This window comes from Rattus rattus, chromosome 2, assembly GCF_011064425.1.
Source record: "Rattus rattus isolate New Zealand chromosome 2, Rrattus_CSIRO_v1, whole genome shotgun sequence".
NCBI classification, from domain to species: Eukaryota; Metazoa; Chordata; class Mammalia; order Rodentia; family Muridae; genus Rattus; species Rattus rattus.
The window spans coordinates 150224492-150247777 of record NC_046155.1 but is presented as its reverse complement, the minus strand read 5'-3'; the positions used below and the strand labels follow the sequence as shown (position 1 = coordinate 150247777).

Genomic DNA, 23286 nt, shown 5'->3' with positions numbered 1-23286 from the left:
ACTGGGCTGTTCCAGTCTCCAACCAAGACAACCATTGAGGTGCAGTTGCAACCAAGACAACCATTGAGGTTAACAGGTCCCCGTGCACACAGACTCACCTACCCTACATGCTCTCCCATCGTTCAGAGCACTACCCAGCAGCACTTACATGTGGCTGGGACCTCTTCTGCTCCAGTGACTTCTGCAGAGCTCGCTCTCAGGAGAATGCTCTGGTGATAGCTGAAGATGAGACACCTGACTTCAGGAGCCTACTTGGAAATTAGCATAAGAACAAGAAACGATAGCTTCCTAAATTAGTGGCCAAGTGGGTCAAGTGGGAATTAAAAACTGGACCTATAGGCTGGGATGTCCCAGAATCCACATTAGAAACAAAAATGGTTGGGTAAGATGGCCTGCTTATAATCCCAGTGCTGGAGAGGTAGAGACAAGCAGATAGATGCCTGGGGTTCATCAGGCAGAAAGCCTAGCCTCCTGTGTGTGTGTGTGTGTGTGTGTGTGTGTGTGTGTGAGAGAGAGAGAGAGAGAGAGAGAGAGAGAGAGAGAGAGAGAGAGAGAGAGAGAGAGAGAACCAACCAACGCTGTCTCAAAACACAGGGTTGATGGTACCTCACCCGAGGAACACTCAAGTTTGTCCTCTGGCCTGCACACACAGGTACATACATGCAGATGCATGCACACGCCTGTGTGCACATGCACAGAGGATAAAAGGAGGCCTCCAGCAGACATTTTGTAAGTGCCAGGAGGCAGACCACCACAGGCCTTACATGTCCCGTGCTCACAGTATCCCTGGAGCACCACACCAATGCCCTGTGACAGATAGGTTCTCAGGTCGTAGCCACAGTGTGACTTCAGAAGGGAGACCTCTCCCTGCCTTCGCCTTAGACAGTGAAGGCCTGGAGCACGTGGGTCTTCCTGCCTGCTCCAAGCTCATTCTGCTGGCCTCTGTAGGAACTGCGCCAGTATCTGTCCAACCTGGCTGACCAGTGCAACAGCGAGAACAATGCCGTGGATATGCCTCTAGTCATCATCCTGGACAACCTGCACCACGTGAGCTCCCTGGGCGAGATCTTCAACGGGCTGCTTAACTGCAAATACCATAAATGGTAAAGGGGGTTCTAGACCTCAGGGGTAGCGGTGTGGGGGCGGGGGAGGGGAGGGTGTTGGTGAACCAGGCTAGCAGAACAGTGAAATGCTGAATCCACAGCCAGAAGGGGTGGGGTGGGGTAGCTGTCTGTCTGCTGGCCTGTGAGCCTTTGCTCTGCAGCTCACCTCTAACTCTGGGCTTCTCACGTTGTGCTCCCTACAGCCCTTACATCATCGGCACGATGAACCAGGCTACCTCTTCCACCCCTAACCTGCAGCTTCATCATAACTTCAGGTGAGGCTCCCAGCCCCTCATCCAGGCAGATGGAGAGTAGAATGGTGAGTGCTCAGCCCCCTTAGCGCATCTGGTGTGGGCTAGACTTCCTGTTGGGCGTTTTCTCCAGCTCACCTCATTTAGTTCTCGCAGCGACCTTATGTGCCTACGTATAAGGCCATTTTACCTTTCGTGTTTCCAGTGAAGAAACGGGCTCAGGGAACCCAACCTAAGAGCCATACACACGTCAGAGCCATACACAGGTCAGAGCAGAAGCCTGCACCCTGGCCTCTGTGACTCTTGGTCACTGGTTCAGTATCAGGAGGCAGCTGTGGCCATATATGTCCCTGCCTCTATTCAGCATGAGCAGCGATGGCGTGTGCCTTTAAATGTCCCCACGTAGCAGGGTCTGTGGAGCTGCCAGTTCTGTCCCCTGTGACCCCTTCACGGCTGGGCTTCCCTCCAAGGGTGGTCCATCTCCATGCAAGATGATGGATGACACAGTTTGCCCTGGTATCACTCAGCACCCTCACCGTGCCTCTAGGTAGGGGATAGACGTCATCATCTTAGCCTGGACGCTGCACTCGTTTTCACTGGTCACCAGGCAGGTGTCCCTCGAGGGCGTGCTAAATATAGCCCTCACCACGAGTGCTCAGCTTCCTTCCATCCTCAGACTCTCCGTTTTTGAGGCTTTGCCGTGCCTGTTAGGTGTCCTTGGGATTGAAAGGCATTCTCTGACTCTCCCAGGTGGGTGCTTTGCGCCAACCACACGGAGCCCGTGAAGGGTTTCCTTGGCCGCTTCCTGAGGAGGAAGCTCATGGAAACGGAGATCAGTGGGCAGGTGCGCAATGCAGAGCTGGTGAAAATCATCAACTGGATCCCGAAGGTCTGGCATCACCTCAACCGCTTCCTGGAGGCCCACAGCTCGTCGGATGTCACCATCGGTAGGTGGGAGGCCAGGCAGGCTGGGGCAAGCCGATGGGAGGAAGGCGTAGGTAGTGTGGTCTCCCAAGAGCCCTCACTCCCTGATGTATTATCCTCTGGGTCTTGGCCGGGACAGGACACAGCACAGATGTCATGCTGTCCTCAGAGATAAAGAAGGGCAGAGGGACACCTCAAGCCATCATCAGCCTCACCACTACTTAGCGAATCCAATATTCCTTCAATGAAGGAAGCTTACACCACCCTGCCACATTTCATGTATCTCACTGTGTTCCCCAGGTCCCCGTCTCTTCCTGTCATGTCCCATTGACGTGGATGGTTCCAGAGTGTGGTTCACCGACCTGTGGAACTACTCCATAATCCCCTACCTCCTGGAAGCTGTCAGAGAAGGACTCCAGGTGAGAAGCACACTCCTTTTGGCTTCCTCAGACTTGTGTGCCCAATGCTCGTGACCCTACGGGGTCTTCTGTATGACACACGATGGAAGCAGCAGCTGGTCAGAGTCTTGGCTCAGCTGCTTGTTAGTGGCTCCAGGCAAAGCGTTTCACTGTCTCCGCCTTACTGATAGGGGAGGTAACAGCACTACTCTGCCACAAATAGTTGTAAGGATTAAATAAAACCGTAAGTGTCAAAGCCTCCGGCCTGGGAGTATAGAAAAGATCAAACCAGATACCACATGGGTTTGATTTGCTCATCTGTCATACGGTTCTAGTCCTAGATTAGGCCTAAGATTTGGGCTGAGTTTTATTGTTACGGTTTTTCAAGAGGAGAAAATTGAGGCCCAAAGATCATTAAAAAGAAGCCTTGGCCAGGCATAATGGTACACTCCTAAAATCTTACACTTGGTCCTGAGTTCAAGGCTATAGTGGTAGAGTGCTTACCTAGCACAGGCAAGACCCCAGGTTCTGAGACACCACAAGAAAAATCAAAGCTCAAAGGATCTGGCATTTGAATCTTCACCTTCTAAACGTCATCCCAGGTACTTAGACCTCGAGCCCAGGAGATCGCCTTACTTAGCCTCAGGACACTTCACAGATGGTTCCGGGAGCTCTTCTGGCTGCACGTCCCTCGCGCCCAGCAGCATCTGGGGAGCACCTACTTGGGAATTACTAGGGGCGCTTGAGATGGCTTGATGGTTGTCTGAAGGAACTCCTGCTGCCCCTGTACCCACCTCTCTGACAAGTTCTCCCACTTGTGCCCTCTTTGCCTCAAGCTGACCTTGTGATCACCGAAGGGGTCACTCGAGAGAAGCCAGAGACCACTGAACAAAGATATCCAAGGTGTCCAAGGAGGCACAGACCATTTTGGAGCTGAACCTTTAGCTCCCAGTGGCCGGTGGTACCAAGGCCCCTCCCATTTGGAGCTGAATTGAAAGGGGAGCTTCAGGCGTAGCCACGGAGGACACCTACCTACACTTCCTTTGCTCAGGGAGCCATTGTCATTGAGGAAGGGACTTTTCCTCTTCCAACCAAGAGCAAGATCACCGATGGGCGGGGCTTCAAAGCAGCTGCTGCTCTTAGAGACCATCTGAAGGACATGTCCTCAGTGTAGAAGCAGTAAAGGGAGATAGCTGAGTTAGGATTGCCACCCCGTCCCAAATCTCCGAGCTCTGCCTTGTAAATTAGTACAGGAGGTGGCTCTGAAGTCTGCTGATTCATAAGGAATGGCTGTGTTCTGCCTGCCAGGGTTAAGATGAAATTTGAGGATCTGCCAGGCATCACGCAGGGGCTTGGCACTCCTGCAGCCCTGAGAGTATATGGGAAAGGAATCCAAGGCCAGCCAAAGCTTTGACCTTAACACGGTTCCCTCAACAGACCACCATGCGAAGGCTGGTGTCCAGAACCATGTGACAGTTACAGATACTTTGTGACAATCAGGCCATCCTGGGGTCTCCATAACTTTCAAGGAAACTGTTAAAGGTAGTCAGGGAACAAAGTTTTGGCTGGGTTTGCCTGGGTTTTTGTTGTTTTAAGTGTCAGTATCTCACATAGCCTAAGCCTTGAATTTACTATGTTGTAGCTCAGGCTAGCTTTGAATTCCTGATCTTCCTGCCTTAAATTCCTGCATGCAGGGATTGTAAACATGTTAACAACACTTGGCATTGGTTTTGTTTGTTTGTTTGAGATGGGTTGGTTTTTTTTTTTTTTTTTTCTTGTTTATTTTGTTATTGTTGTTTGATACAGAGTCTCTCTATGTAGACCAGTCTGGCCTTGAACTCACAGAGGTCTGCCTGCCTTTGCCTCCTGAGTTCTGGGATTAAAGGTGTGTACTACTATGCCAGGTGTAGTGTTAGGTTTTATGGCAGAGTTCTACGCGTGATTTTACTTGATAAGAGGAGTCCTTTATTTAAAAAAAAAAAAAAAAAAAAAAAAAAAAGCTCATTTTAATTCCCCTCTGTCCTTGGCTTCCTCTGAGGGAAAGCTGAGGGTGTACCAGGTACTGTATGGGTCCCCTCACTCCTCACCTCTCGCCTGCACAGCGGCCATGAGAGGAGCACACTGACATTTAGAACATGTGTGCTCTTCCTTGGCCAGGGCTATGAGCCAAGAAGAGGTAAAGTCCTCAGAATAGGTTCCAAAGGGGGCTGTCACATGTAGTGAGCCTGAAAGAGGGCTGTCCATGGGGGACTGGGAAAGAACACAGGGAAATCATTCTGCAGGCACCAGCCTTTACCATCAGACTCAGGCAGTCCTTGCCTGGGGAGGAAGACAGCATCGCCCCCTAGTGGATTCCTTGCAGTTCTGCATGTTCAGGCTGTAGTGTCTTTTTCTGGAATGTGTGTTGTGTGAGTCTCCTCTGTGTGTAAGTAAATGCCTAGAAGTGCTTCCTAAATGTGAATGTTGGTGCTGCCATGCACATCCAGGAGCCCTGTGCTTCCTGTGGGATCAGGAGTCTCACAGCAACCCAAATCTTAGCTTCCAGTGTCTTAGCATCACCCACAATTCCTACCGATCCAGTAGTACAATGGCTTCCTTCCCTCTGGGGAAAGTGATTGGCTGCCCAGATGCCCCACCGTTGCCCTCTAGAGTCTGCAGAAGAGCCCCGGAGCTGCACAACACTTCCTTTGCTTGTGTTAGACTGACTCACGGCCACCTGGCCTTGACCACATCCCGTGGAATGTAGGACGTCTTGTCAAAAATGTTTTCTGTTCTTACAGCTAATGTTTGCTGCACCTAGGAATGCCTACCTCATGACTCAGTCTGAGGCCCCATTCCCCTTTGTCAGCAGAAACACTTGCCAATGTGTCTGGTGCCTGCAGAGCAGGGCAATTCAGAAGACCTGGTGTTGGGGTGGACTGGGGACAATAAGGGCAGGAGCCATGGGAGGACACTCAGAGACCTTTCCTCAGTTACCAAGGTCCACTGACACCCTGCGCAGTTCCCTGTGCTAGCTTTGCACCCCCCACCCCTCAGCTCCCATAAATGGAAAAAAATCTGACCTATGGGACGATTTTACTGGCATGGTTTCTATAAACCCAGATATTCTTTGAACCTATGGTGTGGGTGCTAAGGATGAAGACCAAGCGTGTACAAAACCCCTGGGCCTCAGGAGTGCTAAGGGTGACCTCAGCCTCAGCCTCAGTGGTCCCAAAGCCTCGAGAGTCTGTCTCCCAGGAGAGACAGTCTTGTTCCTTCAGAGGGCCCGGTAGGGAGAGGCTTCTAATCTGAACGCTCTCCTTCAGCTGTAACTATTGGCAGCTGCTTCTGTGCCCTCTTCACTGCTGGGTTCACACCCGCCCCTTTCCCGATTCCTTCCTGCTCACACCGGATTGCTTTAGGCTGCTGGACTGAATTCAGGGACCAAGATTACCGTCGCCCCAGAGGAAGGGGGCTGTGGCAACAAACTAGGCTAGAGGCCATCCTGGGGGTATGGGGAGACAATGAGCTGGCATCTGACAAATTAATGTCATAGGAGGTGCTGGGGTAAGGTGAGGGAGGAAGCAGAGAGAAGGGCTTATCTAGGGTGGGGTATTGTGGATGGCATCCTGGATAGAAGTCAGATTCTAGGGGTTGGGATTTAGCTCAGTGGTAGAGCGCTTGCCTTTAGCAACCACAAGGCCCTGGGTTCGGTCCCCAGCTCCAAAAAAAAAAAAAAAAAAAAAAAAAAGAAGTCAGATTCTAAGACCTGGAGTAACTCAGGTGACTCAAGGAAAGAGGACCCACCAGACAGAATGATGAACTTAGGCCAGACTGACATGCTGAGGCCTGGTGAACTGCCTGCTCTTAGGCTCCAGTAAAACCATGTCTGCTGATTCAAAGTGGTCCCATGGGTGAGTAAGAGGGGAAGGCCCCGAGAAGGAAGTTGGGTCCTGGGTTCGAATCCAGAAGTGCCTTCCGACCTTTCACATCGACACTGCCATTAGTCTCCGGTTTCCCGTCAGATAAGAGAGGGTACCTGTTAAGTAGCCTGGCTTTTTCCAGTTGAGAGACTGAGACTTTGAAAGGTGCAGTTCTGTTGGGCCAGAGTTGGGCCCGGTTACATTCAGGTCTCAGTACCATTTGCCTCTCCGTTTCCCCACCAAGGCTTCCCAAGAGTGTGAAAGAAGCTCACACACAGGGAGGTGGTGTCTGGAATTTTCCATCTATGTACCCTGAAGTCTCTGTAGAAGTACCTCTTTACGGCCCAGACAGCCCTGCCCTGCCCTGCCCTGCCCTCCCCTCCCTGTCTGTGAGCGTGTCCTATCATGTCTGCTTTGATGCCAGTGGCCAGTGAGTGGCAGACCTGTTCTGCGATGGCTCTTCTCCGTCCTGGGGCTCCCCGATCTGTAAGCCATGGGGGCAGTGCTTCTGTTAGAGTCATCATTCTGTTCGCTGCTGTCACTTGGCACCCAGAATGCTGTGAGGCTTGGCACGCAAAGGAAACAGACACACTAGACCTGGCAGCACAGTGGTCAGAGCCTCGCTCGCCGTGAGAAGTGACCCAGGTTAGGTTTCCATTCTTTAAAGAATACGTGCAATTCATGAAGCTGTCAGGAACGGTCTCTAAAACTATTGCAGTCAGGACCTCAGGGCTTGAGAAAAGAACCCTCAGCAGGGTATGCTGGCCTCATAAAACTAGGGGATAGTATAGTTTGCTCTCCGGGGAATGCATCGGTTGCTCTCATGGACAAGTCTGAGATTCCTGAGCCAGCAAAGGTCTCATCACTGTTGCCCATGCACAGTGTCCTCTCTTAACGTTGTGCTTAAAAACAGGGCCACCGTGCCCACAGAAGCACTCTGAGAGTCAGATATACTTGAACAATGGAGGTTCAGGGCCTGGGGAGGTAGCTCAGCTGTTCATGTGCTTGTCACACAAGCAACAAGAAAGAGGACCACAGTTCAGATCGCCAGAACCCACGTAAATTCCCAGTGGCTGTGGGGTCCCACTTGCAGTTCCATGCTCAGAACGCGGGAATGAGATCCTCAGAGGAAGCTGGCAGGTACACTAGCTGAATCACGTGGCTCTGGGTTCAGCTGACCTCAGTGACTACTGTGTGGAGGACACTGAGTCAGATTCCCAACATTGGCCTGGGGCCTCCACGTGCGTACTTGTGCACATGTGGACATGTACACACACACAGCACACATATGCATGAAAAGAAAATACAGGTTTATTTCATCATCAGACTTGCTGTGCTGCTGCCCAGAACCCAATCTCTTGAGTGGGCTTGACCAGTGGGACCCTAGAGGTGGTTTTGTGAAGGTTGGCCGGGATTGGTTCTTTCCAACCCAATGTTTAGCCGCCCCATGGTGGGAGTGTGAAATCGTCCGTGGTGAGAATATTTCCACCAAGGAAACCAGCAAAGCTTCCCACCAGACTCTTGCCTCCTTCCCTGGAGGCTGTTTATCAAGTTGGACCAGTAATTCAAAAGTCGAATGCTATGCACAATGACAAGCTGAGAGTGAGCCCAAGTCAGTGACACTGAGCACCTAACCCGTAGGCCATGTTTATCCTGGATGGCTTCCCTGGTTCAGAAGGCTACTCATAATGCCTGTTTAGGAGGTTTTCCACCAAGCTACAGAACTGGGGCAACAAGAGAGTCTCGGCCGGTTTCCAGACTGTACCTGTTTTGCCTGTTTGCAGCTCTACGGAAGGCGTGCCCCCTGGGAGGACCCGGCCAAGTGGGTAATGGACACCTACCCCTGGGCTGCCAGCCCCCAGCAGCATGAGTGGCCCCCGCTCCTGCAGCTCCGGCCTGAGGACGTGGGCTTCGATGGCTACTCCCTGCCTCGGGAGGGGTCGACAAGCAAGCAGGTGCCCCCCAGCGACACTGAAGGAGACCCACTGGTGAGTTGACAGCACCGAAGGGAGTGGCAGCCACAGGCTGGGTGTGAGGCAGAGCTCTCAGGATGCAGGGGGTTGACAAAAGCTTGTTGTAGAAGGCTGGACTCACTCCACTGGTAAGGATGATCCGCTCCAGGATTTTCTTCCATGGTGTTGATTTTCCATTAAGGCCTTTAACTTAAAATTTTTCTTGTATAAGGTTAAAAGTTCGAGGGTTTTTTTTTCTCCCCCTTTGATTGTTCTGACACATGCCCCACTGTTTTTCCTCTGATTTGAGATGGTACCATTACCATATATTGTCCTAGAGAGTGCTAGGAAGAGGAGAGAGTGCTAGGAACTTGGCACCAAAGCCGGACATGTCTTTGCTAGGGGACAAGAGAAACTAAAGTAAAATATAGCACATAAAGTGAAAGAGGAAGAAAGACAGACAGACAGACCTTGGGTAGTAATGATAAAGCCCCAATCAGTTCTAGACTCATGCACAGTCACGCTGCCTGGTTACACCTCACTCACCAAAAAACCACAGGAGCTTTTTGGAGGAAGCAAAGGTGCGCACGTCACCACAGGTATGGCTGTCAGTCTGCCTGAAACCCGCCCCCCACTTACACAGCAGCTGCAGCGAAAGTCGAACAAAGGGTATTGCTTGTGTTACATAATGGAAGAGTACTCTTCAGGCAGGCAGCGGGGCTGGAAAGCAGCCCGATCACCCGTTCTAGCCCTCGTCGGGAGCCAGCGGACTCAGTGGATGCCAGCAGGTGACCTCAGTTGTCTGAGTCCTGCCGGTAGGTGTGTTGAGGCTGTGAAAAGGAGCTGATAAAAGAATTCATTGCCGCTACCCTGCCTATGGTCTGAAGGGAATGCCAGATCCAGCAGACATTTCTCAAGGTTGCAGGGGAGGGAGGGTCTTACTGAGGCTAGCAAGTTCATTGTGTCATGTCTTAGGTAAAAGCAAGAGTTGGGAAATCCTTTCAGTCTCTGGAGCATTTTGGCTCAAACTTAGAAAGGTACACAGCGCTCTCAGAACCAACCCAGGCCCTCGAAGGGGATTGTGCTGGCACCAGCATCCCTGTATTTAGTCAGCTGCTCAGTGTATCTCCAGAGCCTAGAACCATATGTCTCTATTGTAGCGGCTCACTGCCTTACCGATTCCTACACACATACACACACACACACACACACACACACACACACACACACACACACCGTGAGAATGAGTCCTGAGAGCTGGATTGACTGGGTTTTACCATACACCGTGGACTCTGGGAGTATTTGGTAGTGAGTAGCCCTCCCTGCTGCAGAGGACTAACCACTGTTTGCACCCTTGACTCTGCCATGGTTCTGGCTATGCAGGTAAAGAGCAGCTGACAGGCCTATGGGCCTGGTACCAGGGGAGATTCTGCACAGCAGCTGGAAGGCAGCTCTTTCATCTCTGCTATGACGGCCTTCTCCTTAGCCCAGAGAGGCCCTGCCCTCTCACCGACTTGCTGTGTGAAATACAAAATAACAGTTTTTAGTTATAAGTGAAATCAGAGGTATTTCCGATTGTCACTGTCTGCTCCCAAACACGTGGCCAGTGCAGAATGCGAGCTGGAGGGGGTTAGGAGCAAAGGCTTAGGCTCTTCCTCCACTTGAGGTAAAGGTGTCAGGCAACAGCTCACACTGTCTTAGTTAGGGTTTTACTGCTGTGAACAGACACCCTGACCAAGGCAGCCCTTCTAAGGACAACATTTAATTGAGGCTGGCTTACAGGTTCAGAGGTTCAGCCCAGTATCATCAAGGCGGGAGCATGGCCGCACCCAGGCAGATACGATGCAGGAGGAGCTGAGAGGTCTACATCTTCCTCTGAAGGCTGCTAGGAGAATACTGACTTCTGGGCAGCCAGGGTGAGGGTCTTAAGCCCACTCCCACAGTGACACACCTGCTCCAATAGGGCCACACCTCCACATAGTGCCACTCCCTGGGCCAAACACATTCAAGCCACTCCACACTCATAACGCTCGCGCTGCAGCAGGCGGGCCGTTCTGGAGTGGTCAGCACACCACGTCCTTTGCTTCCCAAGAGATCAGCCCTGTGTCTGGTCCACGCATGGGGCATGGGAGGCTCGGCTGCTTTGGTATTTGACGTGGTGCATATCCTCTGCAAGCTGTTTGCTCCTGGCAAGATGCTTCTCCCCTTCCTGAAGGCCGTGGCAATGGCTGAAGCCCCTATGCTTCAGATGTCAAGGCTGCCCCAGTTCCCCTAGCGACAGCTGTGAGGATGACATTGGCAGGGTTTCCCACTTTATATCAACTCATCCTAGACCTCAGCATGACGGGCAGAGACTACGTCTGTTGACGTAAGTTTGACCAGTAAGGAAATGCCACAGGAAAGGACTAAGTAACCTTAGGGCATGTAGCTGGTAAGCAGGGAAGCCGGAATCTGAACCCAGTACTCTGTGTTCTTGTCTACGGCCTCTCCCGTGAGCTATGACCTCCGGGTTAAAGCTGGAACAGGTGACAGGGGCTCCAAAGAGGCCAGGGTGGGCTTCCCAGCAAACTGACAGGCACGCCCACCTCTCTGCTCTCTCCACAGATGAACATGTTGATGAGGTTACAGGAGGCGGCCAACTACTCCAGCCCCCAGAGCTACGACAGCGACTCGAACAGCAACAGCCACCAAGACGACATCCTGGACTCATCCCTAGAGTCCACCCTGTGACCGAGGCCCCCGCTTTCCCTCTCTTCATCCCACCCGGCATCCTCCACTTCATTCTGAAGATGACTTCCTGAGCCAGCCCGGGCTGCCACAGCCTTGAAGCCAGAGCAGAGTAGCAGGAGCGGGAGACCCTCGTCCCTTGCGCTCTGCCCTTGCATGAGCAGCCCAGGACCTCTTCCTCCAACAGTGACAACTGTCCTAGCCTCTGTTCTACCCTCATTCTCGTTTTCTGCCTTGTCGCCGTGACCTCCACGAGACACTGAAAATACTTCATGGGAAAGGATCCTCACCGCTGAAATATAAAGAGTTTAAATGGATATTTTAAATGTAAGATTCCACTTGGTGCCCTGAAACCCAACAGCATCCCTCCACACGCTACCCCCCCCAGACAGAAAAGACTAAACCCAACACAGACAGTAGGGCTTCCCCTAGTACAGACCCGCCAGCTTGGGTCTGGCCACCAGCACCCCAGAGCCATGCCACCCACCCTCCACGGAAGAATTGGTGCTAATGAGGGCGCCTGCTTGGAGCGCCACCCAGGGACACCAGTAGATCACGTGTCTCAGTTTTCCACATGGTGCTCTCCTTCCCGAGAGGTATTCTGTCTATTCCCGTGCGCCCTTTCCCCTGTTTCCGGTCCGTCAGCCCGGATGATCCGTGAGAGCGAGTGAAGACGCGAGAATGTGAGTGAGCGGATGGGGCTAGCAACACGGTAAAGTGCGCCCGTTTCCTTTGTTTGTCCAAACGGTCGGGTTTCTGTCCGCAAACACTGTGTACTGTGTGAGTAGTTCTTTGGAGAACTATCGACCCCTGCCTGTGTCTGCCTTTCTTCCTGGTTGATTGTGAAGGCCCCTTTCCCTCCCCAACCCCTGAACCCTACTCCTTTGACCAGAATTAGTCCTTTGGTGAAATCAAGAGCTAAATAGAATTTGCCTCCTCCCTCAACCTGGGATTTCCAGTGTCCGTTATCACAGTTTTGGGGCCCTCGACACCACCTTCTGGGGCTCTGTGGGCATTTGTATCCTTGCAGATAGATGAGGACCAGTTCTCCTGTGGGTGAGCCACGGACCTTGCCTTTCCTTCTCGTCTCTGAGATCTGAGAACCCCACATCATCACCTCAGGCACCCCAGACCCCAGTTGCAGGAGGAGTTGACGATGCCCCCCTCACCAAACACTGGCACTTTCCTCAGAACCAACGGGACACAGCTTAGCCAGGGAGGGGCGGCCACCCTTCCCAGAATCCTGGCCGTGCCTCCGTCCTGATGAGCCTTGCCTGACCTCTTCGGTGCTGACCGCCCCCATGCAATGCCTTACTGGTTTCGTACTGACCATGTCCATTCACATGAGTGTTGTGCCTGCCTGGGGTTGTGTGTGTGTGTGTGTGTGTGTGTCTCCCCCATCGAAGTAAACAGGGCTATAAGTCATCTATCCATGAAGAGAATACAAGTTGCTGACTTCTCATCCGAAAGAGTCATCTGTGTGGACGTATGATTGAGAGAGAGAGAGAGAGAGAGAGAGAGAGAGAGAGAGAGAGAGAGAGAGAGAGAGAGAGAGAGATCTATGTTTTTTAGGCTCCTATCAGTCTCCAGTCAACTCACTAGACAGTGACCCCACAAATCCATGTGACCTTGTAAACCCATGCTCTAGGAGACATACCCCAGTGTGCCATGGCTTCAGCACACTAGTGTTCTCCTCACCGTATGGACATCTTTGGGCTCTTTGTGTTTTATAGAGACTTTCCTGGCCCCACCGAGGGTGTCTCTGTTAACAATCAGGGTTTTTATCCCATCTTTTGCTATTCTATTCTTGAATGTTTGTCTCTCCAGTTTTTTTGTTTTTTGTTTTTTTTTTGGTGTGTGTTTTTTTTTTTTTCTTACCCTAAGAGTTTGACCCAGAACTGCTCACTTTGCTTGGAATGGCACTGGCTTTCTTCCTCGTTGAAAGGAAGGAGAACGTGTCCTGTTAACTGGTGAATGGAAACATTTCCACTCCCTGCTGTAATCCCAGACCTAGCCTGCCTTGGCTACTAGTATGGATGCGAGTGTGTCTTCTACTGTTTTGTTTGTAATAAAAGTTTAAAACCATATGTCTAGCCTGTGACCAGGGCCAAACCCTGAGCCTTCCAGTGCCCCTGAAGGGTCGCCCTTCTCAGTCTATCTCCCAGCAACGGCCGTACACTCTCATACTGTGAATTTGGGAGGTGGGAAAATCAAACCCGTCCCCATGCATAGTTTTCTCAGTCACCTTAGGAATACACCCCGCCAACATTGCTTAGAACTGTTTTTTTAACGACACCCTCTGCCTGCTCTCCACACCCAGACTTCTCTCTCCCACCACATCCAGGATCGGAAACTGCAACGCGTGTACCCATTGCTGCCTGACTTGGTTTTGTAGTCCCTGAGAGCCTCCCAGCTCAGCCACCTTCCTGAAGCACTGGGAGGCGGGGCTGTCTGAAAGGCACGTTTCTGACCGGGTCATGATTTTTCCTTTCCTGTTGCTCGACCTTGGACAAAGTGACTTTGTACTCACTTAGAGCTCTGTCTGAAATGCTCCCCTTTTTTTCTGTAGATAGGCTCATTTTGAAATGTAAGAAATCCTATGCAACTGCCGATGGTGGGAGCCAAAAGTTTTCTTCCCAGGAGGCCCAGAATTCCACAGACGTCCTTTTAACTTAAGGTTGGGGGTGGGAGGGTGGGAGTGTGACAAGGGCATTACTTGGCCCTGATCTTCCTCCGACCTTGAGGACATTTTAAATTTTATTGTTTAATGCTCGGCTTTAAAGTTCTGTGTGCTCAGATCTGACCGTGGCAAACCTGCTTTCAGAAAGCAAAAAAACGATCCAGCCTCGTGGATACGGAAATGGGGGGTTTGCTGTTTTGACCCGCTTGTCTCGAGCCGAGCGGTTCATGAAACGTGTTCTATAAGATGTACATTTTTTTTTCCTCATTGTAACATAGAGACTGTAAATAACCGGCGAAACTGCTGCATTTTGATGACTTTTTTCTAGCCATTTTTAAAGAGAAAACTAGGAATTGAGTATTTTGTGTACGGTATGTTTCCACCGCTCCCCCGCCCCCCACCCACTCCTCCCTCTCCCTATTTAATTCTCATGTGTCATCAGGTTTTTGGGTTTGAGAACAATCCGCTGGAGATCTGCCCCGTGTCATAGAGAATAAAACTGACGATTGTACCAGTCTTAAATTATTCATGATTCAATAAACTTAATGCTTATTTATTCAGATTGGCGGTCCGGGCGTCTCTGTGTTCTTACGACACCTGTCTCATGAAAAGTTCATGCCGGGAGGACCTCATTTGTCCCCAGAGGCTGTGAACCCCAGGAAGCCCAGACCTGTTTCAGATCCACCCTTGCTGGGAAGTTGTCAGGGGTACCTCTGTCCATTTCTCGGGGAAGTCACCGCTGCTCACCAGGACCTGGAGGTGCAGCCACCACTCTACCACCCTTTAGGGCCTGAGCACCGTCCACAAAGGCTGTTTCCACACCTCTGCCTGGCCCTCCAAATACTCTCAGTCTCTGTTGCTCAAGCTTACCTAAGTTTTGTTTGGATTTTGTGGGCTGTTTGTTTTTGTTTGTTTGTTTGTTTGTTTAGAGATATGGTGTTAGGTATCCCATGCTGGTCTCAGATTTACTACTTAGCCAGGAGTAACTTTGAACTTCTAACACTCCTGCGTCCTCCTGAGTGCCACAGTTACCAGTGCACATGGCCATACCTGATCCTGTATGGCCCAGGGCTTCCCACATGCTATGCAAACATGCTTACCTACAGCCCCAGCTGCAAGTTTATGTTTTATTCCCCACTGTGCATTCCTGACAGGCACAGTGTGACCATTGCAGGCTTGGATGCAGAGATCACATTGGGGTCTTCTCCCCTCTGGCCCTGCAAATCCAAGTTGCTTTCTGGAACGGGGCTTCCCTCGGAAGCTGCTGTTCACCATGCTGTGTGGTGCAGTGTGAGGGCTCACTCAGAACCTGCCAGTCGACCCTCCTCTAGTTCCCTGCTATGCCAGCCTTGGCTAATCCCCACCCTTTTACTGTTACAATCAGACATTACCTGTATGAATCTCTTCCACTGTGGTCACAAACGTGAGGAGTTCAGTCTTCTGTTTGTTTTACAACTTGTCTCACTATATGGCTCTGGCCTGGCCTGGAGCTAACTATGTAGCCTGGGTTGGCATTGAACTCACAGAGATCTGCCTGCCTCTTGTGTTGAGTTGCACACCACCGCCTCCCACCATTTTACTCCTTTTTAGTGGATGAATAGCATTCAACTGTCTCTATACAAATTCTCCCCATCTGCCCACCTATCAGCTAGCATGGTGGTTGTCTCCATAACTACTGAGAATACCAGGAAACACGAATCACACATACCTCTGACGGACTGATTTTATTTCCTACTGACATAAACCTAGTAGTGGGGTTCCTAGTCAGTCTGCCCTGCTTCTTGCTTGTTTTCTATCATGTGTATTTGCCTGCATGTATGATCTATGCAGCATAGGCATGCAGTGCCATCGGCATCCAGAGGGGGGGCATTAGATCCCCCAGAACTGGACTTAGAGACAGTGTGAGCCACCGGGTGGGTGCTGAGGACCATGCCAAGGTCCTCTGCAATGGTAACAAGTGCTGGCTGGATGTGGTGGCACACGCCTTTTAAAACAGTACTTGACCTCTGAGTCCAATGTTGGTCTACAATGAGAGTTTCAGGACAGCCATGGCTCTGTAGAGAAAACCTGTCTCAAAAAGGGGGGTGAACAGCAAGTGCTCTTAGGCACTGAGCCATGCCTCCAGCCTGTTTTAATGGTTTGAGAAACCTCTGTAGTGTTCTCAGAGCTGTACTGTACACACATTTGCATTGACATCGTATGAACTCCCCTCTCTCTACATCTTCCCCAACATTTTATTATTTTGTCCTTTCGTTAGTAGCTATGCTAGCTGAGGTCCTGGGTGTCGCTCGCACTCCCTGGACAACTCATCCAGAGCCTAGGAACCTCCCCACTTACCATAAAAAAGATTTTGCTGTGTATCAAAGACCTACTAATTGTCACAAGCTTTCTTCAAAATTCCAAATAATTGGCAAAATAACCCCAGAGAGGGTATCCCCCCCCCACTTTACATCTGTGGCTTAGAAAAAGAAATTCAGAGAAGAGTGATCAAGACACTACAGCTGAAAGGTGGGGGAATGGAAGCTCAACCCATCTTTAACTTCACACCCTGCCTGGCCAGGGAGCCCAGTGATCTTGGGAGCCTTGGTCCAGCCCATAATGCATGACGCCCTGGCCAGGGGAAGACAGAGAATCCAGATGTTTAGCATGGGCAGATTCGATGCGTGTCCAAAAGGAAGGAGCTGGAGGGGAGAGAAGTGATTAGGAGGGCCTGACTGATACCTGCGACCCCTATGGTGTCCGCCAAGTGCTGCCTCCTATTGATTCGAGCTGCTTCCTGGTGTGTCCCGGGAAATGGGATGGGCACACACAAAACACATGCTGGGCTGGATGGCTCTAAAGAAGAGAGGATTTAAAGTCACCATGTGCCCAGCACCTCTGACACACTATTATATTATTATTAGTCAATATAATGCATTATATTATTAGATAATTTAATACAATTAGATATTAATAGTATATTGTATAGTATATAATTATATTCTTGTATGTCATATGATTATTTAAAATATATAACTACATATTATATAATGATCAATCTATTAATAGATAGCTGCATGTTATAATATTGTATAATATAATGATGTTATTACATTATATTATACTTTATTATATTATTACCTTTACCGTATGGGTGTTCAGTAACTTATTGTACAGCAGAGATGGAATTTTTTTTTTAATTTTACTATTTTTATTTTATTTCATCTGTAGGACTAGTTTGCCCGCATGTTTATCTGTGACTGCCTGTGGTCCTGAATCCATAGAGGCCAGAAGAGGGCATCAAGTCCTCTGAAACTGGAGTTACAGACGGTTGTGAGCTTCCATGTGGTCGCTGGGAATGGAACCCAGAACCTCTGTAAGAGCGGCCAGTGCTCTTAACCACTGAGCCATCTTCTTGGCCCTCAGAAACGGAATTCTTATTGGCCCTCCAATCCATGCTCTTTCCCATGTGCTGTGCCGTAATCTGCTAAGCTTAGGTGGACAGGGTAGGGGAGGACAGGGGAGGGTCACACTCCCCTCTAACACTATCACAAGTCATCCCGAAACTGACCAGCCTAAAGCAACATTTCCTCACGGTTCAGCCACCAGGGCTGGGTGCTCTGTTCCACCAGGCTGCTGGCTGTGTGTCTCAAATATACAAGGAATACCTAAAAGCAAGAATTGTGGGAAGTATCACGTTAAATGGCAAAACGCCGAATGTTTCACTTTCAGAGTAAGGGACCAGTAGAAATGCCTCTTCTCCACATGACAGGGCAGACAGACTGTAGTTGCCTCAGTTAGGGTTTTTACGGCTGTGAACAGAAGCCATGACCAAGGCAACTCTTGTTCTTTTTTTTTTTTTTTTTTTTGAGCTGGGGACCGAACCCAGGGCCTTAAACCCTAGGTAATCGCTCTACCACTGAGCTAAATCCCCAGCCCCGACCAAGGCAACTCTTATAAGGATGACATTTGATTGGGGCCGGCTTACAGGCTAGAGGTTCAGTCCATGATCATCGAGGCAGGAGCACGACAGTGTTCAAGCAGATATGGGGCTGGAGGAGCTGAGCGTTCCACCTCTTGTTCCAAAGGCAGCTAGCAGAAGACTGGCTTCCAGGCAGGAGGAAGAGGGTATTAAAGCCTGCACCCACAATGACAAACCTACTCCAAAAAGGCTATACCTCCTGATAGTGCCACTTCCTGGGCCAAGTATTTACAAACCATCACACGAGTTGATGCAGAAAGATACAAGAAAAATGACTGAGGAGGAGGGGGTGGGGGAGTAATTTACTTACCCATTGCCCATGTACTCAGATGCTCCAACAAAAGTCACAGGTAAATTATTAGAGATATGTTTAATACATTTGGGGATGTATCGTAAGATGCTCTTGAAGACTTGTGTGGAAGCGTTGGCCCTGAAGGCCATGTTCAGGCTCTAAGAAGTGGTTGGACCATGAAGGCTCTGACTTAATTGACAGATCAATCCACTGATTCATTCAAACTGAAGGGTGGGGCTGTCAGCAGAAGAGATGAAAGGTGGGGTCTGATTGGACGGAAAACATGTCAATTAGGGTGTCTCTTTGAAGAGCATATCTTGGCCCCTCCTTCTCTGTGAGTACCTCCAGGCCACCATGTGGTGAGCTGACCTTCCTCAGGCTCCCACACCCTCGATTCCTTTCCAAGCCAGCCACAATGGTGTCAGCTCACCAGGGACTGAAAGCTTCCTTCAATCTTATTTCTTTCAGGAACTTTGTCACAGCATAAAAAAAAAAAAAAAAAAAATGTCTGTAGCCAAAATTTTAAAAGACCAACTTGAAAGATTAAAAAATGTTAAAGCCCGCAGTGGAAGATGAACAGGGGTTTCTCAAGAGTTCTGAAAAGCACACACTAAGAAACTAGTGACGACCCAAAGAACCAGAGGAAAACAATTGTTTGTTTGTTTGTTTGTTTAGTTTTGGTTTCTTGAGACAATGTTTCTCTGTGTACCTGTGGTTGTCCTGGAACTCATTCTGTAGACCAGGCTGGCCTTGAACTCAGGCATCTTCCTGCCTCTGCCTCCCAAATGCTAGGATTAAAGACTTGTTCCACTACTACTCCCGAGTTTAAATTTTTTTTGACAGGAAGAAGTCATTTTCTGCAAATGAAACTCCCAATTTGATGCAATCCCACCCAGTGTGTTTTGATAGAATGAATGAAGCGATCCTAACACTCGCAGGGCTCTTCTTCAATCAGTCTGGAGGTTCCTCAGAAAATTGGACATTGAACTGCCTGAGGATCCAGCTATACCTCTCTTGGGCATATACCCAAAAGATGCCCCAACATATAAAAAAGACACGTGCTCCACTATGTTCATAGCAGCCTTATTTATAACAGCCAGAAGCTGGAAAGAACCCAGATGCCCTTCAACAGAGGAATGGATACAGAAAATGTGGTACATCTACACAATGGAATATTACTCAGCTATCAAAAACAACGACTTTATGAAATTCGTAGGCAAATGGTTGGAACTGGAAAATATCATCCTGAGTGAGCTAACCCAATCACAGAAAGACATACATGGTATGCACTCATTGATAAGTGGCTATTAGCCCAAATGCCTGAATTACCCTAGATGCCTAGAACAAATGAAACTCAAGACGGATGATCAAAATGTGAATGCTTCACTCCTTCTTTAAAAGGGGAACAAGAATACCCTTGGCAGGGAAGAGAGAGGCAAAGATTAAAATAGAGACTGAAGGAACACCCATTCAGAGCCTGCCCCACATGTGGCCCATACATAAACAGCCACCCAATTAGACAAGATGGATGAAGCAAAGAAGTGCAGACCGACAGGAGCCGGATGTAGATCGCTCCTGAGAGACACAGCCAGAATACAGCAAATACAGAGGCGAATGCCAGCAGCAAACCACTGAACTGAGAATAGGACCCCCGTTGAAGGAATCAGAGAAAGAACTGGAAGAGCTTGAAGGGGCTCGAGACTCCATATGTACAACAATGCCAAGCAACCAGAGCTTCCAGGGACTAAGCCACTACCTAAAGACTATACATGGACTGACCCTGGGCTCTGACCTCATAGGTAGCAATGAATATCCTAGTAAGAGCACCAGTGGAAGGGGAAGCCCTGGGTCCTGCTAAGACTGAACCCCCAGTGAACCAGACTGTTGGGGGGAGGGCGGAAATGGGGGGAGGGTGGGAAGGGGAACACCCATAAGGAAGGGGAGGGGGGAGGGGGATGTTTGCCCGGAAACCGGGAAAGGGAATAACACTCAAAATGTATATAAGAAATACTCAAGTTAATAAATAAATAAATAAATAAATAAATAAATAAATATTATACGGAGATTTAAAAAAAAAAAAGTCCAGAAAAGCAAAGAGTAGAAGAAGGTCTTTGCCAGGTAGCAAGACTAAGGTCACAGAGACAATGTCTTTTGGGTGCTAGAATGGGCGAATGGTTTAGGTATGGTGGCACATGACTCAGGAGACAGAGGCAGGCAGATCTCTGGGTTTGAGGCTAGCCTTGTCTACAGAAGAGATTCCAGGACAGCCAGGGCTACACAGAGGAACCCTTTCTCGAAAACCAAAAACAAAGCGAAAAAATGAGCAAAATGATTTGAAGGACCAGAGGATTGGAAAAGACAACCCCAACAAACCCAACACATTCTCTTTTTATTGTGTGGATCTGTAACTAACGTCAGTGACTACAGGACCTGAGGAGAAAAAGATACAGCCAGGGACAACGCTGATGACAGCCACTGGCTCTCACTTAAAACCTGAACTTGGCCTGTCCTCTTTAAAGGCTCAGTGTGCTCACCAGCTCGGGAGGACTTCCTATACTGAGGCCCCACTCTGGGCAGCTGTCAGTCATCAGCCATTCCTCACTGGCCAACAGCCAGACTATAAGTTCCTGGGGACAGAAGTGCAGAAGAAAAGGACACACACGGGCTGGAGAGATGGCTCAGCGGTTAAGAGCACTGGCTGCTCTTCCAGAGGTCCTGAGTTCAAATCCCTGCAACCACATGGTGGCTCACAACCATCTGTAATGGGATCTGATGCCCTCTTCTGGTGTGTCTGAAGACAGCTACAGTGTACTCATATATAATAAATGAATAAATCTTAAAAAAAAAAGAAAAGGACACACACACACACACACACACACACACACACACACACACACTACTGTACCACTGTAGTACCTGAGGCACTGGATGCTCAAGGGCTTTGCAAAATTCACAGTGATGGTCCCTGGAATTTATGTGGCACAGCAGAGGGGACGGAAGAGGCAATGCCAGGCTTCTCCACTGAGTTGAAAGCTTCACCTGCAATCCCCCAGGACTGCGATTTTAGCAGAGCAGCATGCTGGAGAGGAGTCACAAGGTTGCAGGGCCAGCCACACAAGGCAGTGTGGCTGCTGCAGGAAGGGGCTGGGAGCAGGACATCTAGAACATGGCCTTGCCTTGTTGCCCATGTTCGTTGATGGCCGTGAATGGAACTTTGCAAAGATCACAGCCCCATAAGTGTGTGTATGTCTGGGGGAGGGGGCAGGAGCAGGGGCAGGGGCGGGGGCAGAGGCAAGGGCAGTCACTTAGGCCTTTCCAGAAGAAAGGTCCAGGCCAGTCTTCTGGTTAAGCACAGAGTGTGTGCAATAATTTCGTGCCACTCCCTAAAGCCTCCACATCTAAAGCTAACCACATCTGCGTCACAGCCTTGAGGACTCTGACACCCTCCCTCAGTCTTTCTTGTCCTCAGGATGTTGCTTTCTGACTTCCGAGAGTCAAATTGAACCCCATAGGAAAGGATGAGGACAGGTGTGTATGAGGGAGGGGTGTGACTTGAAGGTGGCATAAATGGGTTGCATTGCATTACCACTGGGGTCCAGCAAGAGCTGGAAAACCTCTGACAAGGCAGCGGCAGATATAACCATGCTGTAACTGGGAGGTTGATCGTGGCTTCCCTGAAGCTTAGCTTATCAGGCCGGGTGAGGGCAGAGGGCAAAGAACAAGCTTGCATTGCTGGCCCCTGCACTGCTTGCCCTTTTGAGGCACTCAGTCTCCTCCCACTGCCATCCCTGGGTGCCTCTAACAAGAGCCCACTAGCTCCCAGTGGGTCACTACTGGCCTGAAAGACGGCAGAATCCCGGACTTCAGACCAGGGATGAACTAGAGTGTTCTGGGAAAGACAGGCATAGTAGCAAACGTCTGTAGTCAGAAAAAGAGGAGGGTGAGGCGTAACCCAGCCTGGGATGCACAGAGATCATGTGTGTGTGTGTGTGTGTGTGTGTGTGTGTGTGTGTGTGTGTGTGTGTGTGTGTGTGTGTGTGTGTGTGTGTGTGTGTGTGTGTTTGGGGCTGGGGTGGGGCTAACAAAAAAACCCTGTGCTAGAGAAGGGCCCAGGTCTCCTAGCCCGAGTATTTTGAAACTGCCAATTAGGGGCCGCCCTGTCTACTATCTCCCGGTGACCAGCAGAGGGCAGCAAAGCCCAAGCAAAGTTAATCCCATCTGCAGCTGCTCTTTTCCTTCCTTCCCCACCCCCTTCCCCTTCCCCCTCTTTCTGAGTTCTTCTCTCTGTCCTCCTCCCCCCTCTGTCTTTCCTCTCTTTGAGTCTCTCGGTGCTCTCGCTCTTCTCTTTTCTCTCTCCAGGCTCTCCCTGTCCATGGGTCTTCCCTTCCTATGTGCCCCCTCCTCCATCCCCACCAGGAGAATGTAGAGGAAAAAAGAGCAGGAGACAAACGGGCGCTCGATTGGCGATTGGCGCTCGGTATCTTAAGCCACACCTTACCCTCTGTGGATGCAGTAAGGTGAGGTTGAGGAGGGCACAAGAATGAGTCAGAAAGTACGTTGGCAAGGCGTCCCCAGCCAGGACTAGAGAAAGGATTTGCTCCTGGGGCGATGGTCTGGTTCCAAAAATCCAGAATCAGACTCCCATGTCTAACCATACACTTTCATTTATTACGCTTAAAAGGGAAGACTGGTGTTCAAATAGGGAAGAAGATTATACCAGTTCTGAGGCAAGACAAGATCCCGGGTGTCCTGAGGACCCGTGGGTACAGTTAGGTATAGAGGCTATTGCATTGCTGGCACTCAGCTCCCCTGTTTGCGGGCTGAGTCCCTGAGCAGACACAGATGCTCCATGAGCCTCAGCTAGCTCTTTAGTAAGGTCAGGAGAAGCGGTCTCCTCCAGTAGGTGTTAAAAGTGCCACCCTCCCACCCCCACAGCACCAACCATCCCTCTTTTTTTTTTTTTTAAAGACTTATTTATTTATTTTATGTATGCGAGTACACTGCAGCTGTCTCCATACACCAGAAGAGGGCATCAGATCCCATCACAGATGGTTGTGAGCCATCATGTGGTTGCCGGGACCTGAACTCAGGACCTT

At 50.0% G+C, this 23286-nt stretch overlaps 1 protein-coding gene across 3 annotated transcripts in view; it reads left to right on the top strand.

Annotated features, from left to right (window-relative positions):
- The window catches only part of Nav2 (neuron navigator 2), a 368060-nt gene extending 353561 nt beyond the window's left edge, over positions 1 to 14499 (top strand). For all 3 annotated transcript variants that reach the window (XM_032893546.1, XM_032893545.1, XM_032893544.1), the window contains 6 exons: positions 949 to 1103; positions 1307 to 1378; positions 2105 to 2301; positions 2579 to 2697; positions 8363 to 8566; positions 11135 to 14499. In XM_032893546.1, the coding sequence (XP_032749437.1) occupies positions 949 to 1103; positions 1307 to 1378; positions 2105 to 2301; positions 2579 to 2697; positions 8363 to 8566; positions 11135 to 11260 (873 nt within the window). In that variant the 3' untranslated portion in view covers positions 11261 to 14499. The remainder of the gene's footprint in view (positions 1 to 948; positions 1104 to 1306; positions 1379 to 2104; positions 2302 to 2578; positions 2698 to 8362; positions 8567 to 11134) is intronic.
- Positions 14500 to 23286: the final 8787 nt, after the last annotated feature.